The sequence below is a fragment of the Halyomorpha halys genome, unplaced genomic scaffold (genome assembly GCF_000696795.3).
Source record: "Halyomorpha halys isolate HHAL.00 unplaced genomic scaffold, Hhal_1.1 Scaffold136.1, whole genome shotgun sequence".
Lineage (NCBI taxonomy): Eukaryota > Metazoa > Arthropoda > Insecta > Hemiptera > Pentatomidae > Halyomorpha > Halyomorpha halys.
In genome coordinates, this window is record NW_027111614.1 from 162069 (window position 1) to 180662 (window position 18594).

Consider the following 18594-nt stretch of genomic DNA (forward strand, 5'->3'; position numbering starts at 1 on the left):
TCACAATCTTATAGTTATAACATTTAACACAACATAATGAATACCCCTTAAATACTGCAAACCCTGAACCCTTCATGAGTAGTAGCAGTATAGATTTATTTTTTTATTTTATATATTTCTAGAAAACATCTAAAGTAACAAAGTTGAAATTTGTGATCAGCACTCTTTTATGAACTTGACCTTGATTCTTATTTTTCGTTTTTTAAATTGTACTCTATTATATTTATCTTTTATATACTTTTTATTTGTTATTATTTCCATTTTTATTAATTGTAATTATTGTTTATTTATATTTTTCACTGTACATCTTTTTTTTATTTTCTTTAATTTACATAACCTTTCATATATTTTAAATCATTTTTAGCCATACCTTTAGTTTACTTATATTTCGTGTTATCTATTTCTTACTTTTAAATGGAATATGATCTGGGCGCAGTCAAATAAAACTTAAATAGTAAAACTATTTTAATTGAGCCAACGTTTTCCCCCATGTTGCAGGGCTTTTTTTTTTTTTTTTTTTTTTTTTTTTTCATACCCTCCTATAATGATGTTATTGAATATCTGGTACATACATATAGGAGGTATGCTATATGGATACTCATGTAAAGACTGTAAATATTGTGCATAATGGTATAAACGTGATTAGTTTTTTTTTTTTTTTTTTTTTTTTATCACGTATCGACCACTAAGGACCACGTGAATATCAATGGTTAGACTTCTTTTGGAGTCTTGAATTTCTTTCTTCTCATCGCAGTTTCATGATCCTCGACTGCCTTTCTTGAGACCACTTCATACTCATTTTTTTCCTCTTCCAATATTGGTGAGATTTTTCAATGTTTCTCTAAACATATCTCTATTTAGACAATCGGTATCTGAAATTTTAAGTCAGTTTAATTCCTCTCTCATTTGCCTCGTGTATCCTCCCATGTTTTTGAAGCTAAAATATTTTTTAAAGATCTTCTTATTCAATCTTTCCTCCTTCATCCTCTTCATGTGTCCATAGACCATCAGCCTTCTGATTCTCAACTCGGTTTCCAGGTTTTTGATGTTTCTGTAGATCTCTTCGTTAGATCTTAGCCTGTAACCTTCTTGTGTTTTCCTGGGCCTATAGATTTTTCTTAAGATCCTCCTCTCTATTTTTACCAGCTTTTCCAAGTTGGGTAAGCATGTGGTCTCCACCCCGTATAAAATCACAGGCCTAATCACAATGTTGTAATGCCTTAACTTTTCATTGGAGGATAGGTTCTTCTTATTGTAAATTTTAGCTGTTTGAAAGCTTAAATTTTCTAATATGGTGGTTTTCTCGCGGGTGCTCTCTTTCACATATTCCATTTATTATTACACACGGACAATCAGCGATCTTCCAGTATTTCTTACTTTGTCACATTATTTTACTTGTATTTTTTTTAGCCCTGATGAAAGTCCTGTAAATTGAGGCGAAATATAGGCTTATAACAAATAGTTTAATTACTACTTGAGTTATTTTTACTGCACCCCTTTTATATATTACAGACGGTCAATTAACGATATTTTAATATATAATTAAGTATTATACAGCTATACAGTAGTACACCTATTCAAGTTATAGTATTGTCACAGGTAAACAGTAATAAATTTGATTAAATTTAAAATGAATAATCTGAATTACTAAAGTAACGTGTGTGATGTTAATAAAAAAGTATAATTGCATAACAGAAAGTAATTTTTTGAAACACTTACCCAACTTTGTAATCTTGGCACGAAGGAGGGGGGTTCCAAACTTCTACATGAGTCATCAACCAATCGCACCAGACCTACGACAAATATAAAACAAAAATATATCACGGAAACATTATATTACATTTTAAATATATTATTTAAATTTCTTGAGACAGGTAATTATTTATTAAATAAATCAAAAATTGTATCCTTATTAGTCTCAACACTTTTTATTTTAACAGTCCAACGTTTCGGCCATTTCAGCCATCATCAAGGACATCTTCGATTATAAATTCTTCTTCACATTAAAATTTATAATTGAAGATGTCCTTGAGGATGGCTGAAATGGCCGATACATTGGACTGTTAAAATAAAAAGTGTTGATACTAATAAGGATACAATTTTTGATTTATTTAATTATATTACACTGTAACATGCCCGAGTAGTTCGGAAACAGAGAGCAAACAACTATTTTTATCACGATTAATAAAATCATAGCTTAATAGTAGCATTAAATACATAATTATGCAAATTATTTAAATACAACTGAAAATTGTAGTTTTCCCATATTTTCCAATAACCCTACCAAATTTAAATTTCAATAATGAATAAATTATGTTTACTGCAACAAAGATTCTATTTTATTTTTTTAATTTAATGAACACTGATCTGATAGGTAAATGTCCAAGGATACTGAAGTGTAGATGGGAGGATTGTACCTAGACTGGTATTGTAAATTTGGTTTTGGATGAGTGTCACTGGACAGATGAATGTAGACAGAAATTGGCAGTATCAAACGTTCAGATTCTCTAAGCATATTATTATTATTATAAATTCATAAAAAAAATTTTGAGGTTAATAAACTTCCATAACATAATTTATTTTAAATTAATATATTGTAGCACAATGTTTCGGGACCACTGTCCCATATTCATGTACTTTAAACCTCATAATTAGTCAAAATTTGAATTTTATAAAGGAAATCTTGTCATATCTACATTGCTTTACACTGTTTTCAAAAAAAGTGAGAACAGTATAAAGCAATGTAGATATGAAAAGATTTCCTTTATAAAATTCAAATTTTGACTAATTATGAGGTTTAAAGTACATGAATAAGGGATGACAGTGGTTCCAAAATGTTGTGCTACAATATATTAATTTTAAATAAATTACGTTATGGAAGTTTATTAACCTCAAAAAATTTTTATGAATTGACTTACCAGACTTCCTAAAGAGAAAATTCAGAATATTATTATATAAAGTAAGATATAAAACAAAAAACTCTTTAATAAATACTTACTTTTAAAGCTGGAAGAATTTCAAGGCAATCAGGAGGAAGTATGGTAGGAGCTCGTTCCGAACCAGAAATATATTCTTTTAGAAGTTGAACGAATCTCTCAAGAAGTAAATTGAACATCTGTAAAGATATGACAATGGCACTTTCTTGAGTAGCGGAGCGATAGCAACCTCCCTCGTTACTCATCATGTCACCTGCCAATCGGAAACAAAATATTTCAATTGAAAGTCGCATTTTACTCTGAGAATATCACAAATTAATTTATATACCCAAATGCAAAGTTTTATACAGCAATATATAAGTTGTAATGTAAGCAAAGAAAAAAATACATATACAGTTATTATATTTACAACAGAATAACTATAATATCTTTAAAAAATTATAGAAAGCAAGAAACAAATATGTTTAGGACTCGACTGACATATCCTCTATTATTCAAGAGTTTTGAGAATTTCTAAACAAAATTTGGTAGGTCTTAATTACAGTGAACAGAGTTTCTTTCATTAGTGCAATTGACTACACAACCTTTTTTAATTATTCTCCAACACATTTAACTGTGGAATTTACAATAGAATAGAGTATTTTCAATGAAGGTTCTTCTAAGAAAATCAAATTCTAAAACGATTTTATATCATTGAATTTTCCAATCTGATGCATTCTGAAAATAAAAATTATTTCGATTGAAGAAGGATGGTCTGGGTGGCGGTTAAGAAAGAAACAAAATAGAAATTCTGAAACCAACTTGGAATTAGTAGGTGAGCATCTTTATTATTACTTTCACTTACCAATATATGGAATATATAGTAATGGAAAGTATAGCAGTTGTGCTATAACCTACCAGGTTTCATTTCGAAATTCTCAAAACTCTAGAAAAAAAGGGGGGTGTAAATCAATTCTTGACTCAGTGTAGATTATGTATACATTGAGTATGTATCTATGACTATGTGTTTGGATGTCTTGAAGTGACGATCTGTGTCTGGTTGATATATGCACTGCACTATTTCTTTGTTATGTTTGTGATTTTCTGACCTAAATTTGCAAAATGTCAACTGGTAAGTTGTTCACCTCTAATTTAGTGACTAAAGGGTTTGTGAATGGAATCTTTCAATTGTATTCTTACTTAAATTGAATGTCTCTAACAGAATTTTCGCACTTTTATATTAATACATTTAAATACATTAAGTAATAATAAAATAAAATGAAGATATCAATGGCATTAATATATTAAAATAAAGTCTAAAATTGCATTTAATTATTTTTAAAAAAAATAGATTTATAAAATATTATTTGAAAGAAATCAATAAATTTTTCCCATGCAATCGTAAGAAATCTATCTATTGTAAAGATATACCTTTAGGCTGAGATATTTCTATCGCAAACATGTTTAATGCAAAAAGCTGTAGGAATCGATTGCTATTTAACGGAATTGGAGAATGGTGCAGCAGAGCTCGGAATTGCTTCAGCATTTGTACAGCTGTTTCGGTCAAGCTCTCTAACCTTAACAGATTAATTAAATGTGCCATTAGAATATGTAAAATAACATTTTTGTGCATAGGACTAAATGAATAATATTTAATTGTTAATTATTACCATTCCCCTTTCACCATAACAAATGTTAAAAAAAAAAATAAAATGGGCTCAGCTTACACACTAAACTCCATTATTTTGGAGGAGATGGTTCGGCTGCGGTGAAGAATAAAGAAAAATAGTAGTAACTATTTATTTATTTTCTACCAACGTTTTGGCCTTCATATTTTTGAAGAGTCTCTGATTACACTCCCACCTAACAGCCCTGATGAAGACTATAATATTTTTTAATGTCGAAACATTGGCAGAAAATAAATAAATAGTTATAACTATTTTTCTTCTTTCTTGACCGCAGCCCGGACCATATCCTTAAAATAAACTTACCGTCAATCAAACATGGGCAAATATTAGCTATAGTTGAAATTAATAGGTAAAATGGCCATGGATACAACCATTATTCATGAATGAATCATTAATAAATAAATATCGTATCCATCACAATTTTAACTATTAGTTTCAGCTATAGCTAATTTTTGCCCAACAGTGCCGTCGTACAAATAGAAAGACATCAGCAAAAGTGTGAAACCATAAAAAGTCTAAACTGTTTTAACTTAAGAGTTATTTAATTTTTTTGTAAATTTTAAGTACAATTAATTTTTACTGTTATCAGAGTATTTATTGTTAGATTAGATTTCATAAAATAGTGTACTAAGGCCCAAATATATATATATATATATATATATTGCAAAATTGGCCACAACTACCTTGGTTGCGACTTTCACAGCATTCATGTACTATCATTAACCGAGTATTCACTATGAGATTAAGGAACAACAGATACCAACCACCTGAGGGATTGTTCAGCCCAAGACAACAGAATGAGTGCCTGGAATTGAAAGAAGGTCATCTTTACTATTCAAATTCCATATTATTTGCCTCTTTTCAAAAATAATAAGCACCAAAATATCAAAAGCAATAGACGAAACTCAATCAAAAGATCAGGCAGGGTTTAAAAAAAGCATATCGGTGATTGATCATTAGTTCACAATTAATCAGCTGATAGAAAAAGCGAACGAATGTAACTTAAAACTTTATTTGGAATTCATCGATTTCAAAAAAGCATTCGACAGCATATATCACAATATAGGAACATTGGAACACAGCGGAGTGGATAAAGGGTATATAAAAATAATAGAAAACATGTACATAGATAATAAAGGATACATAGAGATGGAAAGAAAAGAAAAAATATTCCCTATAAGAAAAGGAGTTAGGCAGATAGATTTCCTATCACCAAATATTTTTATAGCAGAGCTAGAGCGAATCTTCAATTCTTGAACTAGGAAGACATAGAGATCTCACTAAATGGAATGAAGCTGAACAAATTGAAATTTGCAGACGAAGTGGTTTTAATAGCAAGCTCAGAGGAAGAACTAGTGATAATGATCAATCAGTTAAAAGAAAAAAGTTCTTTCCATGGATTGACATAGAACCCCCAAAAAACTGTCATAATGACCAACAGCCCTTTGAAAACTATTAGACATAACCTCATGGAAGATTTCCGATGAAGTAAGTTATCTTGAGCAAATAATTTCATTTGTGAATAGGGATGCCAAGGAAATTGAATCCAGAATAGGTAAAGAATCGAAGAAATTTTGGAGTGTTGGATATATTTTTAAAAGCCATCAAGATATAAGGTACAAAACAATTGTATTAAACAACTGTATTATCCCAGCACTTACTTATGGATGCCAAACAAGATCTCTGACTAAGAATTTAGAAAGGAACATTAACATCTGTCAGCGAAGAATGGAACGTATAATGCTTGGCGTCTCACTAAAGAATAAAGTTAGCTCGGTTCGATTAAGAAAAGAAACCATGGTTACCGACACCATAAGCTACAGTAGAAAAATGAAGTAGACCAGGGCAGGCAATTTCATGAGGAAATCCGAAGATAGGTGGGCGAGGCGAGCTGCAAAGTGAATCCCCCTGGACAAGAAGAGACGAAGGGGACGACAATACAAGCGCTGGGCTGACAAAATAACAAAACAATGTCGCGGTTCATTATGGATGAGGCACGCTGGAGATAGTAAATTGTGGAAAACTAAATGCCAGCAACTCCGGTTTTTAAGGTCCAGCTAGTCTCTGCTAAAAAGACTCTAATTTCCCACACAGGAAGGTCTATATGTGAATGTATTCAACATATGCATTCATTTTTGTGTTCTTTAATTCTTTTCTAAGAATGATTTATTTTTTGTATTCATATATAAATAAAGACTTATTATTATTATACATCTCCAAATGGCTCAACAACCAAAGGCAGGCATTAGTTAGCAGTAGCAGACCAATTTTTTTCGGCTTGACAGAATATCACTTGAAAGCATACACCAGAAAATTATTTGAGACATAACTACAGCTAAAATTGTCATAGAAACATGATGAGTATAATATATAATAAAATATAAATACACTGTATAATATATAATTAATATAATGAAAATACAATGTATAATAAACTTTGTATTCATGACAATTTTAGCAACAGTTTTATCGCAACTAATTTTTGCTTCCTTCTCTGGTACATATATTAAAAAAAAAAAAATTAATAAAATGGAAATTTATTTTTTCAGATTACTTTGAAAAGTTTGGTTTTGATGCTCATACTTTTGCTGATGTGTGGCATCGGCCAGATCAGTGGTTAAATATCGACGAAAGAAAAAGACATGCCAAAACCATATTTTAATCTAAAAAAATTATTGGTCAGGGTTGAGGTCAAAAAAAGAACAAATAGTTTATAACTATTTTAATGTCCGACGTTTCGCCCAACTTTGCAGGGCTTCATCAGGGCTAAAAAGATACAAAACAAAACCTGGGAATATTACAATAAGGTAATTTAAGCTAGGATAAATATTATGTAAAAATGAAGTGATAAGAAATTACATATAAAAGGAAGGAAGACATAAAATAGTATCAATATAAAATAAACTTGAATAAACAATGATAAGAATACAAAATAAGTAACAATGGTAAGAGTAAACATTTTTTAAAAAATAAGTAACAATGGTAAGAGTAAACATTTTTTAAAAAATACGTAAAATATACAGTTAAAAAGTACAGGAGACGTAAAAAAAACAAAAACAATACGGAAAAAAAAAAAGAAGAAAGTAGAGATCAAATAAACATCTTGAAACAATAAACATAAATAAAAATAATAATAATGATATTAAATGATAATAAATGAGCAAAGATCAAATCAAGACCACCTACCTGTGTCAAAGCTAAAGGTTGAACAAAAGGCGATAATAATAACACACTTCCGCTTTATTTTCGGCAATAGCAAATAGTTAGTTTATTATAAACTATTTGTTCTTTTTTTGACCGCAACCCTGACCATCTTCTTATATTTAAATTTTTACAGTCAACTAAATAAACATATATACAAAAAAATTATTGATTTCTGTGAGGCGATCAACGGTAGGAATAATTCATTTCTCCTTTTTACCCAAAGGTGAAGCCATCACATCCACTGACATGATGCATCGAAAACAACCTGCATTGGTTAGTCAGAATGGCTCTGTACTCTACAGTGCCAGACCTTATATTTCATGACAGGCAGTGAGGAAGCTAAACAAGCTGTGTTACGAAGTCCTTCCACACCCACCTTATTCAACACTTTTTTCCAACATATTTCCATCGATTTCTGAGATTTTTAGACAACTTCCTTAAAGTTAAAAATTTTGAATACGATTCTCAGGGCAAAAAAGCATTTTCTGACTTTGTTTCTTCACAAATCCTGAATTTTTCAGTTCTAGGATTGAAAAGTTGATAACACATTGGGGAAAATTTATAGAAAATGATAATAAATATTTTATCAAGCATCGGTCAGATTAGAGATTAAATAACGACAAAAGAACGGGACACATCCTAAGATCATATTTGCATACAAAAAGAGAGATTGGTTTCGATTTGATGGTCAATGGCAAGAATAATTCATTTCTCCATTTTACCCTGAGGTGAAGTCATCACATCCACATCGCTCAGCAGTGATATTGACATAATGTATCAGAAACTTGTCAAAAGCGAGCCTGCATTGGTTAATCGGAAAGAACCTATACTCTTATACGACAACGCCGATTTTCATATTTCTTCCACACCGACCTTATTGACTTGATGTATCTCCATCAGTTCAGAAATTTCGGCCCAAATTTCGACCCAATTTAATCCTGTAATCTTAAAATTAACCACACCAACCACCTTTTAAAATTATATACACATTTACAAAATTATACTTAAACATAGAATGAAGTTATTTTTGAATTACAAGAAAATGGGAATGATAGGAAATGGTTAATAAAGGTCGATTTAAAAGTAGGAATATGAAAAGCATTAGTCAATCATAATAAATGTCAGTATCTGTCGTGGTAGTGAAGCTACTGTCACTTAAGAACTGTTTATTAGTGATTTTTTTTTTTTATTAAACACTAGCACCCGCCACCAGGCAGATAACCTATATCTGTTGCCTATAAATACTGAACCCCTGACCCTCCACGGGTTTCAGTGTTACAGATTTTAATTTTTTTTTTAAATTAGACTTGGATGGAATCATTAATATAATTAATCAGTAATAACGAGACCCTTAAGTAATTATTGTTAGTTGAAAAGCTAGATCTCAGAAAATATTGAATGTAACGGGTGCTCAATTTAAAGCTCGTTAAATGACACAGGGACAAATGGAATGAAAAACAACGTTAAAACCACTACTCCCGCCTTCTGCGGTAGCCTTACTCATGTGACTTTTTTAACAGACAATTATAGAGAGTAGGCTGGTCGATGTACAACAAGTCATAATCTTACAAGAGATCATAACTCAGAAAAAAGACAATCCTTCCCGGCCGAACCACCCACTAAGACTCCCGGAAAACGACGGTCCTATATCACTTTTGAAATATTAGCTTAAAACGGTAAGAGGAGACTTTAAGATAGTTAAATCGAGCAATATTTAAAAATCACCTAAAATTGAAACACGGCATGAATCCATTTTTCAGTGATAGTTATGTCCTCAATGAATTTGTAAACTTATCCACTTCACTTGTCTTACATATTTTAGAAATATTTGAATGTTGAAGCAATATTAAAACTTAGTACCTTTTATATTTTATTTTGTTTGTCTCTAATTTGTTTAGTAAAATTAATATGTTAGTTGTACACATTTGAGTTCTGTATAAGTAACGATGTTTACGAAAAGTGATCAAGTCAGCCTTAGTGAATGCTTGTTATATACAAACAAAGGAGCATTGTTTCTGTGATTCCTCAGATAGTTCCTGGTAGTTAGTTTTGTTGTAAGCAGTAGACACTCTGTATTCGGGTAACATTACATTTCCTATCAAATTTTTTTTTTTTTTTTTTATTTGTTGATATTTACAACTGTATAAAAAAATACAACCAGTAAATTTGATCATAATGACATATGATATGATACAGGATGTAGAGAAACTACCCAGTAGTAGAACTCTAAAACAGTTTACAATATAAGGTCACGAGGCCATCTTCTTTTCAGGCGCCTAGGAGGATTGCCAGGAATGGAAGAGGAAGCAAGGTTAGAAACGAGTGGGTTTAGGTGGTTAGGGAGCCTATCAAAATTTAAGATGCCTCCATAAGCCTCCATACGCACCTAGTTATATACTAAAATTTTCACAGTTTAATCCTTTAAATTTGACTGAATTACATATCTAAGGTAATTGTATTACATAAGGAGTTATTGGCAAAAAACTTTAAAATATACAGCGGTCATTTTGAAAATCCTAGTATATTTGGCTTACACACTCTCAGAGTGTGGTAAAGTTTTTACTACTATCTTTTGCAAACAGTTTTATACTAGAGTACATTAGTTTACGATTACTTCTAGGTACTACTGTGAATGTCAAGATTCATTTCACGGGCTGTGGAGAAATCAATATTAACTGCCCCAGAAGGGAATCGAACCCATCTCAGTCCCTCACACTAAAATGCTTGTATATCAAATCCTCTAACTAAAATTTAAATAGAATCAAAGAATATTTTCTTGTTTCTAAACATTTTATGAAGAGCAAATTCCCAGAATTAAATCCATTTTACTATTGAAGGATAAATGAGGTAGAGTGACAGGTTCTTAAAAAATATAATAGCTGAGAAACAAAAATTAAACAAGAGTTGAAAAATTGATCAATTAACTTTAAGGATTATAAGATGCAACTAAAATTAAAAAAACGAATATACTTACCCTATTTTCGTATAAATCTTTCCATGTACATGAAGATAACTGACCACGAATCTTTTATTAACCTGCAAAAAAAAAAATGATAAAAATAAATATTATTGGTTACATTTTTTTAAAAATATGAAGGTTTGATGCCGTTTTTCGATTTCAGGGGCTTTTTAAATATTGCTCGATTAAACTATCTTAAAGTCTCTCCTTCCCGTTTTAAGCTAATATTTCCAAAGTGATATAGGGCCCTCGCTCTCCGGGGGTTTAGCGGGGCGGGTCGGGCGGGGAAGGATGGCCTTTTTTTTAGCGTTACAATCCTGCTCTTGTGTGTGAGATTGTGACATGTCGTTAGTCGACCAACCTACCCGCTATAGTTGTCTGTTCTAAAAGTCAGATAAGTAAGGGTTCCATGGAGGGCGGGAGTGGCGGGTTTGATGCCGTTTTTCGATTTCAGGGGCTTTTTAAATATTGCTCGATTAAACTATCTCAAAGTCTCTCCTTCCCGTTTTAAGCTAATATTTCGAAAGTGATATATTTATTAGATAAATCAAAACTTGTATCCTTTTTTGTCTCGACACTTTTTATTTTTCACCAGTCCAACGTTTCGGCCATTTTAGCCATCCTCAAGGACATATTTAATTATAACAAACCATTTATTATATGGTAGTGAATTTGTGTTATGATCTTATATAAGAATTAAATATTTATGATTTTAAATTTTAAAAAATAGGCTTTTAATTTATAATAAATGAATGACCTGGGCAGAATAGCCTGCAAAATTAACTTTAAATTAATGTGAGGAAGAAATTATAATTGAAGATGTCCTTGAGGATGGCTAAAATGGCCGAAACATTGGACTGGTGAAAAATAAAAAGTGTTGAGACAAAAAAGGATACAAGTTTTGATTTATTTAATAAATAATTACCTTGTCTCAAGAATTTGAAATAATATAATTAAAGTTGTTAACAATTTTTTTTTCCTCCTTGGTTACCTAACCCCTGACCATCTAGATATACCTATAAATAATAAGTTACATTTTTTTATTTATTAAAATAAGGTTTATCTTTTTTTTTTTTTTTTTAGTTTATATATTACTACTAGATTTAAAATTTTCTTAACTTCATTATTTTTATAAAAAATGGTGTTATAACTTTTACTGAATCTAATTATATATATATATATTTTCCTCTTTTTTTCTACATTAGAATAATAATGTTTTTGTTTTAGTTTTTTGTTAGAATAGTTGTTTGAAACCTCCTGAATCCTTCATTTCTATGTGTGGTTTGAAAAAAAATGTTTCTTGGATCTTCACAGTGCTTGAGAAAGGAGGCAATGAAGAACTTTAAACAAGAGACTGATCAACACTCCTAAAGCGGTCCACACTGCTGCTAAAGCACGACTTCTAGCCAAAATTTAGGCTATTGTTCCTAATAACTTTATTAAACCCATCTGTGAAAATTCGACCAACATTAATACCAGATGACATATCGACCAAAAAAATTCCTATTAACTAATTTATTCTTCTTTCTAAGTTGCCAGGTCGAATTATAAATTATATATTTATTCATTTAATTTATATATTAATTTAAATACTTTTTTACTGTTTACTTTACAGATTATTTTCATTATTGTGGCATTACTGCCAGCCCTATTCCTCCCAATACCAACCGTCACTTTGTTTTTGACTGCCGTCACAACAGGTATGCATTCTGTCTCATCATTTGATCTGTATTTTTTTATTTTTTTCATCTCTTTATTTGTACTTTCTTTAGTATTTCTTCTCTTATCTATCTGTTACTATTACCCTTTTCATTTACTATTTACAACCTTTAATTTTTCTTATTATATCTTATTTTTTTACATTTTATACCCCTGTTATTTTACACTTGTTTTTTCTTTTTTTTTCCTTCTTGTAACTATAGTGTTTGTATCTTTTTTAGCCCTGACAAAGCCCTGCAACGTGGGGTGAAACGTTGGCTCAATAAAATAGTATAATTATCTACTATTTGAGTTTTTTTAGACCGCACCTGGACCATATTCCATTCATATAAATTATATATAATTAAGAGAGGAGACAAAGGGACAAAGGAACTGAAGGGACAGACAGAGGACTCTTAGTTTGGTGTAAGAGAGGGTTCCTCAGAAAAGATGCAGGTAGCAGAGATATAGCACTGAAGGTAAAGTCCTGGCATTGGAGAGATACACATGGGAGACTACGGAAAGTTCTATATTTGTGGAAGGGGAAGTATTGTCGCCAGGGACAGGTGAAGTGTTAGTTTTCATCACTGATATAAAAGATAGTCCTAAAGGGAATCTATTGTGAATAATTTTAAAGGTTGCTAAAGCTGAGTTTAGTTATTTTAGTTTGTATCCGCAGATAAACCAGAGATTTTCCGCAATAATAATTTATGATATCACCCTCGATAAAATTGAAAATCATAGTATTTTTATTTTTATGTAAATAAATTTTATCTAAGAATTCTAATATGTACATTCATTACAACCCCAATAACCATGACATTGAAATTATACCTGACTTACCTCTATATTGGAAGCAGAATAGAGTTGTTCATCTTCCGAATCAAAATCCGCTTTACAAGTAGAAGTCGTACGGTGCATATTCTTTCTGCCGCCGGGGTGAATCCATATTTCCCTCCTTATACCACCGCCTCCTTCTTTTTCTTTCATTTTTTCACGTTCCTTCTTAGCTTTTTCCTCTTTTCTCTTCTTGTCCACAGCTTCATACTATTAATAACACAAATACGATTAAAATTTTTATATTACAAATATTTACTGACAGGCTACGTGTTACGACGATTCGTCCAGCACTAGACTTTGAAGGGATATTTAGAGAATACTGTTTAATGTGGTCTGAAGGAAGTACTGCGTAGTCCAACTTAAAGTCATGTAATAACAGGGATAAAGAATACAACGAATTTCAAAAAATATTTCTCTAATACAAATAAATTAAGAATATTAGAATTAGACCTTCAATTTTAGATCTAAGAATTTAGAAAATTTAAATTTAGATCAGAGAATTAAATCTTCAGGAGTAAAATTTAAAAGTTGATATTACAAATTAATGAGCAGAATTAAGTGCTATTTAAAATTCAAATAAATAAAAACAAATATATCTTAGTAACTGAATTTATTTAATAACAATAATAAATGATAAGCGGACATGATCCGATGAAATGAAAAATGATTAAAATCATTTCATAAAAATTATATTATCTAAATAAGCTATACTCAAACTGCGGCCCACTGCTGTGGTGTGCAGTGCTATTGTTGATGAGAAAATATGCCGTAATATATGGAAATTTATTTATTTATTTTTTAATTAAACGGTAACACGTCATCTTAGTATTTTCAGAAATATGGCGAATCAAGTGTTTGGATTAGCGATGTATTGTATTGGATGTTTTTAGTTACATATCAAGCGAGCAAGACCAATTTTCTCCTATTACTTATGTATCAAGAAAGAATATTAGATAGTAAATTTGAATACGTAAAATTTTAACCATTAATAAACTATAATATCTAAATTTGTGTATTTTAAAATTATTTTACCAGAACAATAGATGGAGTTTATACAAAACCAGGTCAATGAATGGACCTGATAAACGTTCTTCATTACAGCAATAAGTTCATTAATTTCTAATTTGATTTTTTATTAACACTTATTTTGTATTTTCTCTACACGCCTGTAAAACTCCAATTTAACTTAGATCAGATTTACTAAATGTATTATAATGTACAGTTGTAAATAGCAATAAATAAATATTTAAAACAAAATTAAAAGAAAAGAAAATATCAACAACAAAAAAATCGTGCTTTTAAGTGGTTTTACAGCCCCTGTAGTCAAAGTAATACATGTTGACTGCGGAAAATAACTATTCATTTATTTTCGGGACATTATCTCCGAAACAGTCTCAGAACAAGTGCTGCATTTTTCTCAAAGGGGGCAGTAGTGTATTTGTTCTCAACTAATAAACATATTGAATTTGGAGGTCTGGTTCCCATTTTCTAAATTTAAAGAAATGGACTTCCCACAAAATGGAAGAAGACAAAAAATTAGCTAAACAAAAATGTTAATATACTTACAGTATTTTTCATGCAATACACACATATATTTACAAACTATATATACAACATCAATAAATGTTATTTACATTAACAATAAATAACACATCATAAGAATATCTCATGAATAATAAGTTAAGTTACAAAATATTAAAATTAATTCAATAAAGATATTAAATTACAATATGTCTATAACTCTTAATGATAATAAATACATGCAAAAAGATAATAATAAAATAAATAAATAATGGAAAATCTATGAACTGGAAAATAATATTTAACCTTCCTGTTAAAATAACAAAAAAATATCACCAAAAAAAAAAAAAATAATAAATCTAATCATTAAAAATAATTAAAAACAGAAAAAATTTATAAAACGGAATATAAACAAGAGTAAGAGACAGAACATAAAATGGTGGAATAAACTGCTATCACAAGTGTTCAAACGTTCCTTACTTTGAGAGCGATAAGCTTTTCTCTCTCCTTGAAAGACATAGAATAGAAATAATAGTTTATATTAAGATATTGTCATCCGAGTGACCAAAACAGTTGAGAAACCTTCTTAAACATTAACAGATCGAATAAGACATTTTTCTTTCGTTTAAATTACAATCTATTCACCATTTGAATAACTGTTTGCTCAAAATTGTTTCAATTCTATAAGGATAATTCCAAATGTAAGATCTCCTATTTTTTTTTAATACAAAAAATCTTGACACTGCAAAAGCTCTTATCACATATCATATGTGATAAACACTGTGATCGGAACTGGAGGATTAAAATAAACTCATAATATACCTTGTCGTTTAACTATGACTTGCCCTAGTGTCCTTAATCATATCCTACTTACCCTATTGAACAGATCCACTACCTAGGACAACACTTGGACAAGAAACTGCTCGTTGATTCTGACTATTACAACACTTATCAGACAAACAGTCTAAGTTTCCTATTTATTTAAAAATGTCAACTTGGACTCATGGAGCTGAGAAAGGCACTGCAATTAAAAAATTCTTTCTTACTGTCCAGTTGAGACTGAATACTAAACGAGCACTCCCTGACTATTGGTTCTCACAGATGCTAATGGAGCATAAAGAGTCCTGGGGGAAGTTGTTATCTCAAGGAAAGGATATACACAGTGCCCGGAAGGAAAGTGAAATCTCTAAGAAAGCTGAACACGCTATAGTACCTTGCTACCACAATAGAAGGATACTAAGTCAGGTTTTCGAGAAGAACAGACATCTTTGCACCCACCGAGTTGGGTTCTACTCTAATGGGAGTAGAAAGCTACCCCTGGTTCAAGTTTGTCAGCGGCATTGCACGTTTTACCCTAGGAAAGGCTCGACCAACCATTAGTGAGCTACAAACAAGACTAGAATTGAGACCAGGATATCTGAATGGACTGGCGGAAGCAAACCAGATAGATGTTGAGTGCAGCAGTTTTCAGAATGGCCCTGATGCAAAGGATAAAGATATAACCATAACACTAAAGTGCGTAACACTAAGCTGCAACATATTAACCTCGACCATATCATTTCCAAAATTATAATAGCTTTCCTACAAGATGTAAAATAATGTAAGCCTTATTGGTATTAAAGGCACTTGTCTTCTCACACATAATACCCCATTACTGCTGTAAATCCTGTATGACTGTAAGGTCGAGCAGAGGATAAAAAATAATGCTTTAAAAACGGTTCAAAATGGAGAGCCTAGAAATGATTCCTTACCTGGACTGCCAAACATGGTCTATTAATTTCCATTAAAGCAGTAGTAAACTGCTAGCAAATAATGTCTACCTTTATGGCGGGCAATACCAGCCTGTTTTCAGGAAAGTTTCGTAATCAGGGTCAAATTTTCAGCATCCAGTTATTAATGGAACTATTCATTTTAGGAGAGCACAGTGGCACCGTCGTAAGGCACAATGCTAACTCCAAGAACCAAGCTTCTAATCCGGCTGGGCAGAAAATTGTTTTCTGTTTCACTGTAACAGTGAGTCAACCCTGTGGGTTCTGGAGCCCTCCTGGGGTCCACTCAGCCTCATAAATTGGGTACCCTTAATAATCGGATAAAAATCATTCTGACCAAATCACCTCCTGGCACAACCATTGATCTAGTAACAGTACTCCCTTACAAAGTAATGAGCCCCTGACCCTTCATGGGAAGTAGTGGTACAGATTTTAATTTTTTAATTCATTTTAGAGCCCTCTGAGTTCATAAAAAATATTTTTGGCCATTAGTTCAAATGTTCAACATTGGTTCAAAACACTCAGACAAATGTTCAACCTTTACAAGTAAATAAATATTATAGAAAAAAAAATATGGAATTTTATACCTTTAATAAAATAGGATACCTTACTTTTGGGCAAAGCCGTGTAAAAATTAGTAATAAACAAAACCGTGAAGACTAGATTGCCATGGACACAATTTTTAGTTATTAATGGTTTATTAATAAATAAAAATAATATCCATTACAATTTAATTATAGTTTTAATTATAGCTAATTTATCCCTAGTTCTGCTTTTGGGATTATCCTCATAATTTTCTCTTCTAATCAGCGGTACGATGCTATCTAATTGTACCCAAAGAAATCAAATTTTTTTTATACAAACAAGACACATTATGAATACAACAATAAATAGCAAATATGGGTTTTTTTAGTCACATAAATAAATATGGTATACTAAAACAGTGCGTAATCAACAATGCACACATAAATACACATATAATCACACCAAAAAAAAAATAAAATAAACAAATATGTATTTATTAAAATATCTTACTTTCTTCCTACTTTCGTCAAATAACGAAATGAGGCTCTCTTTGGCTGCACTTATTGGATTCGAAGACATAAGGCATCTCATGTAGTAATAAACTGCATCCAATTTACGTTTCTGAAATCAAATAAATTAATTAAATCAAATCTATCATTCATCAAAACTTGCAAATCTACAGCATTAAACATTAAGAACAATAACACACCACAGTAATAAAACAGAAAATCTTAAAATTGTTGGTATTTTACCACCTAAACTATTTTATTTTTACAGAATTATCTTAAAATTTATGGATAGTAATTTATTTAGAAAAGAAATGATATATCTAAAAAATGTAAGAAAAAAAATTAAATTTATCGAACCAACCAATAACAATATATGGTAAACATATTTCAAACTATATGGTACCATGTCTGTTCAATCGCTTACCAGAAGAACTAATAAATAATTCAAGTTCTTAAGTCAATAACAGCAGAAAAGTTTTTATATTGTAATAGGACAGTATGAAATAACAGGAGCTCACTCAACCGGACTGGCACTGTCTGAATAGTTAACTCCTATGCTCTCTTACTACAATATAAAAAATTTCTAAAACTAATTAACTCAAGTTTAAGATTTTATATTTAAAATTTTACCAATTGGATATTGTTTCAAATCTTGTCAACTAACTTAGCGAAACATTTTCAGTTTAACATAGCACAATTATAATGGCTTGAGACAGGGAGATCCTCTGGCTCCTCTTCTATTTAATATTTTATTTTATTATTCGTTCAATCAGAACTAATCCAGGAGGATTTAATTTACAATAGACTGTCTCAACATTTAGCATATGCAGATGATGTAATCATTGCCGCAAGAACCCGAGCAGCATTAAAAGGAGCATTCCAGGAAATTGAAGAAGCAGCATATCCTCTCTCGGAGGATCTCTCAACTCCTAGTATCCTCTCTCGTCTTCCCCCACTTCAACTACG

At 30.8% G+C, this 18594-nt stretch overlaps 1 protein-coding gene across 6 annotated transcripts in view; it reads right to left on the reverse strand.

The window, feature by feature from the left end:
* Nucleotides 1–18594, reverse strand: part of LOC106678379 (Smg6 nonsense mediated mRNA decay factor) — a 79837-nt gene that overhangs the window by 28111 nt on the left and 33132 nt on the right. For all 6 annotated transcript variants that reach the window (XM_067049694.1, XM_067049693.1, XM_067049696.1 and 3 more), the window contains 6 exons: nt 17630–17740; nt 13308–13511; nt 10782–10843; nt 4347–4492; nt 2999–3189; nt 1720–1793 (listed from right to left, as the gene is read on the reverse strand). In XM_067049694.1, coding sequence (XP_066905795.1) covers nt 1720–1793; nt 2999–3189; nt 4347–4492; nt 10782–10843; nt 13308–13511; nt 17630–17740 — 788 coding nt within the window. The remainder of the gene's footprint in view (nt 1–1719; nt 1794–2998; nt 3190–4346; nt 4493–10781; nt 10844–13307; nt 13512–17629; nt 17741–18594) is intronic.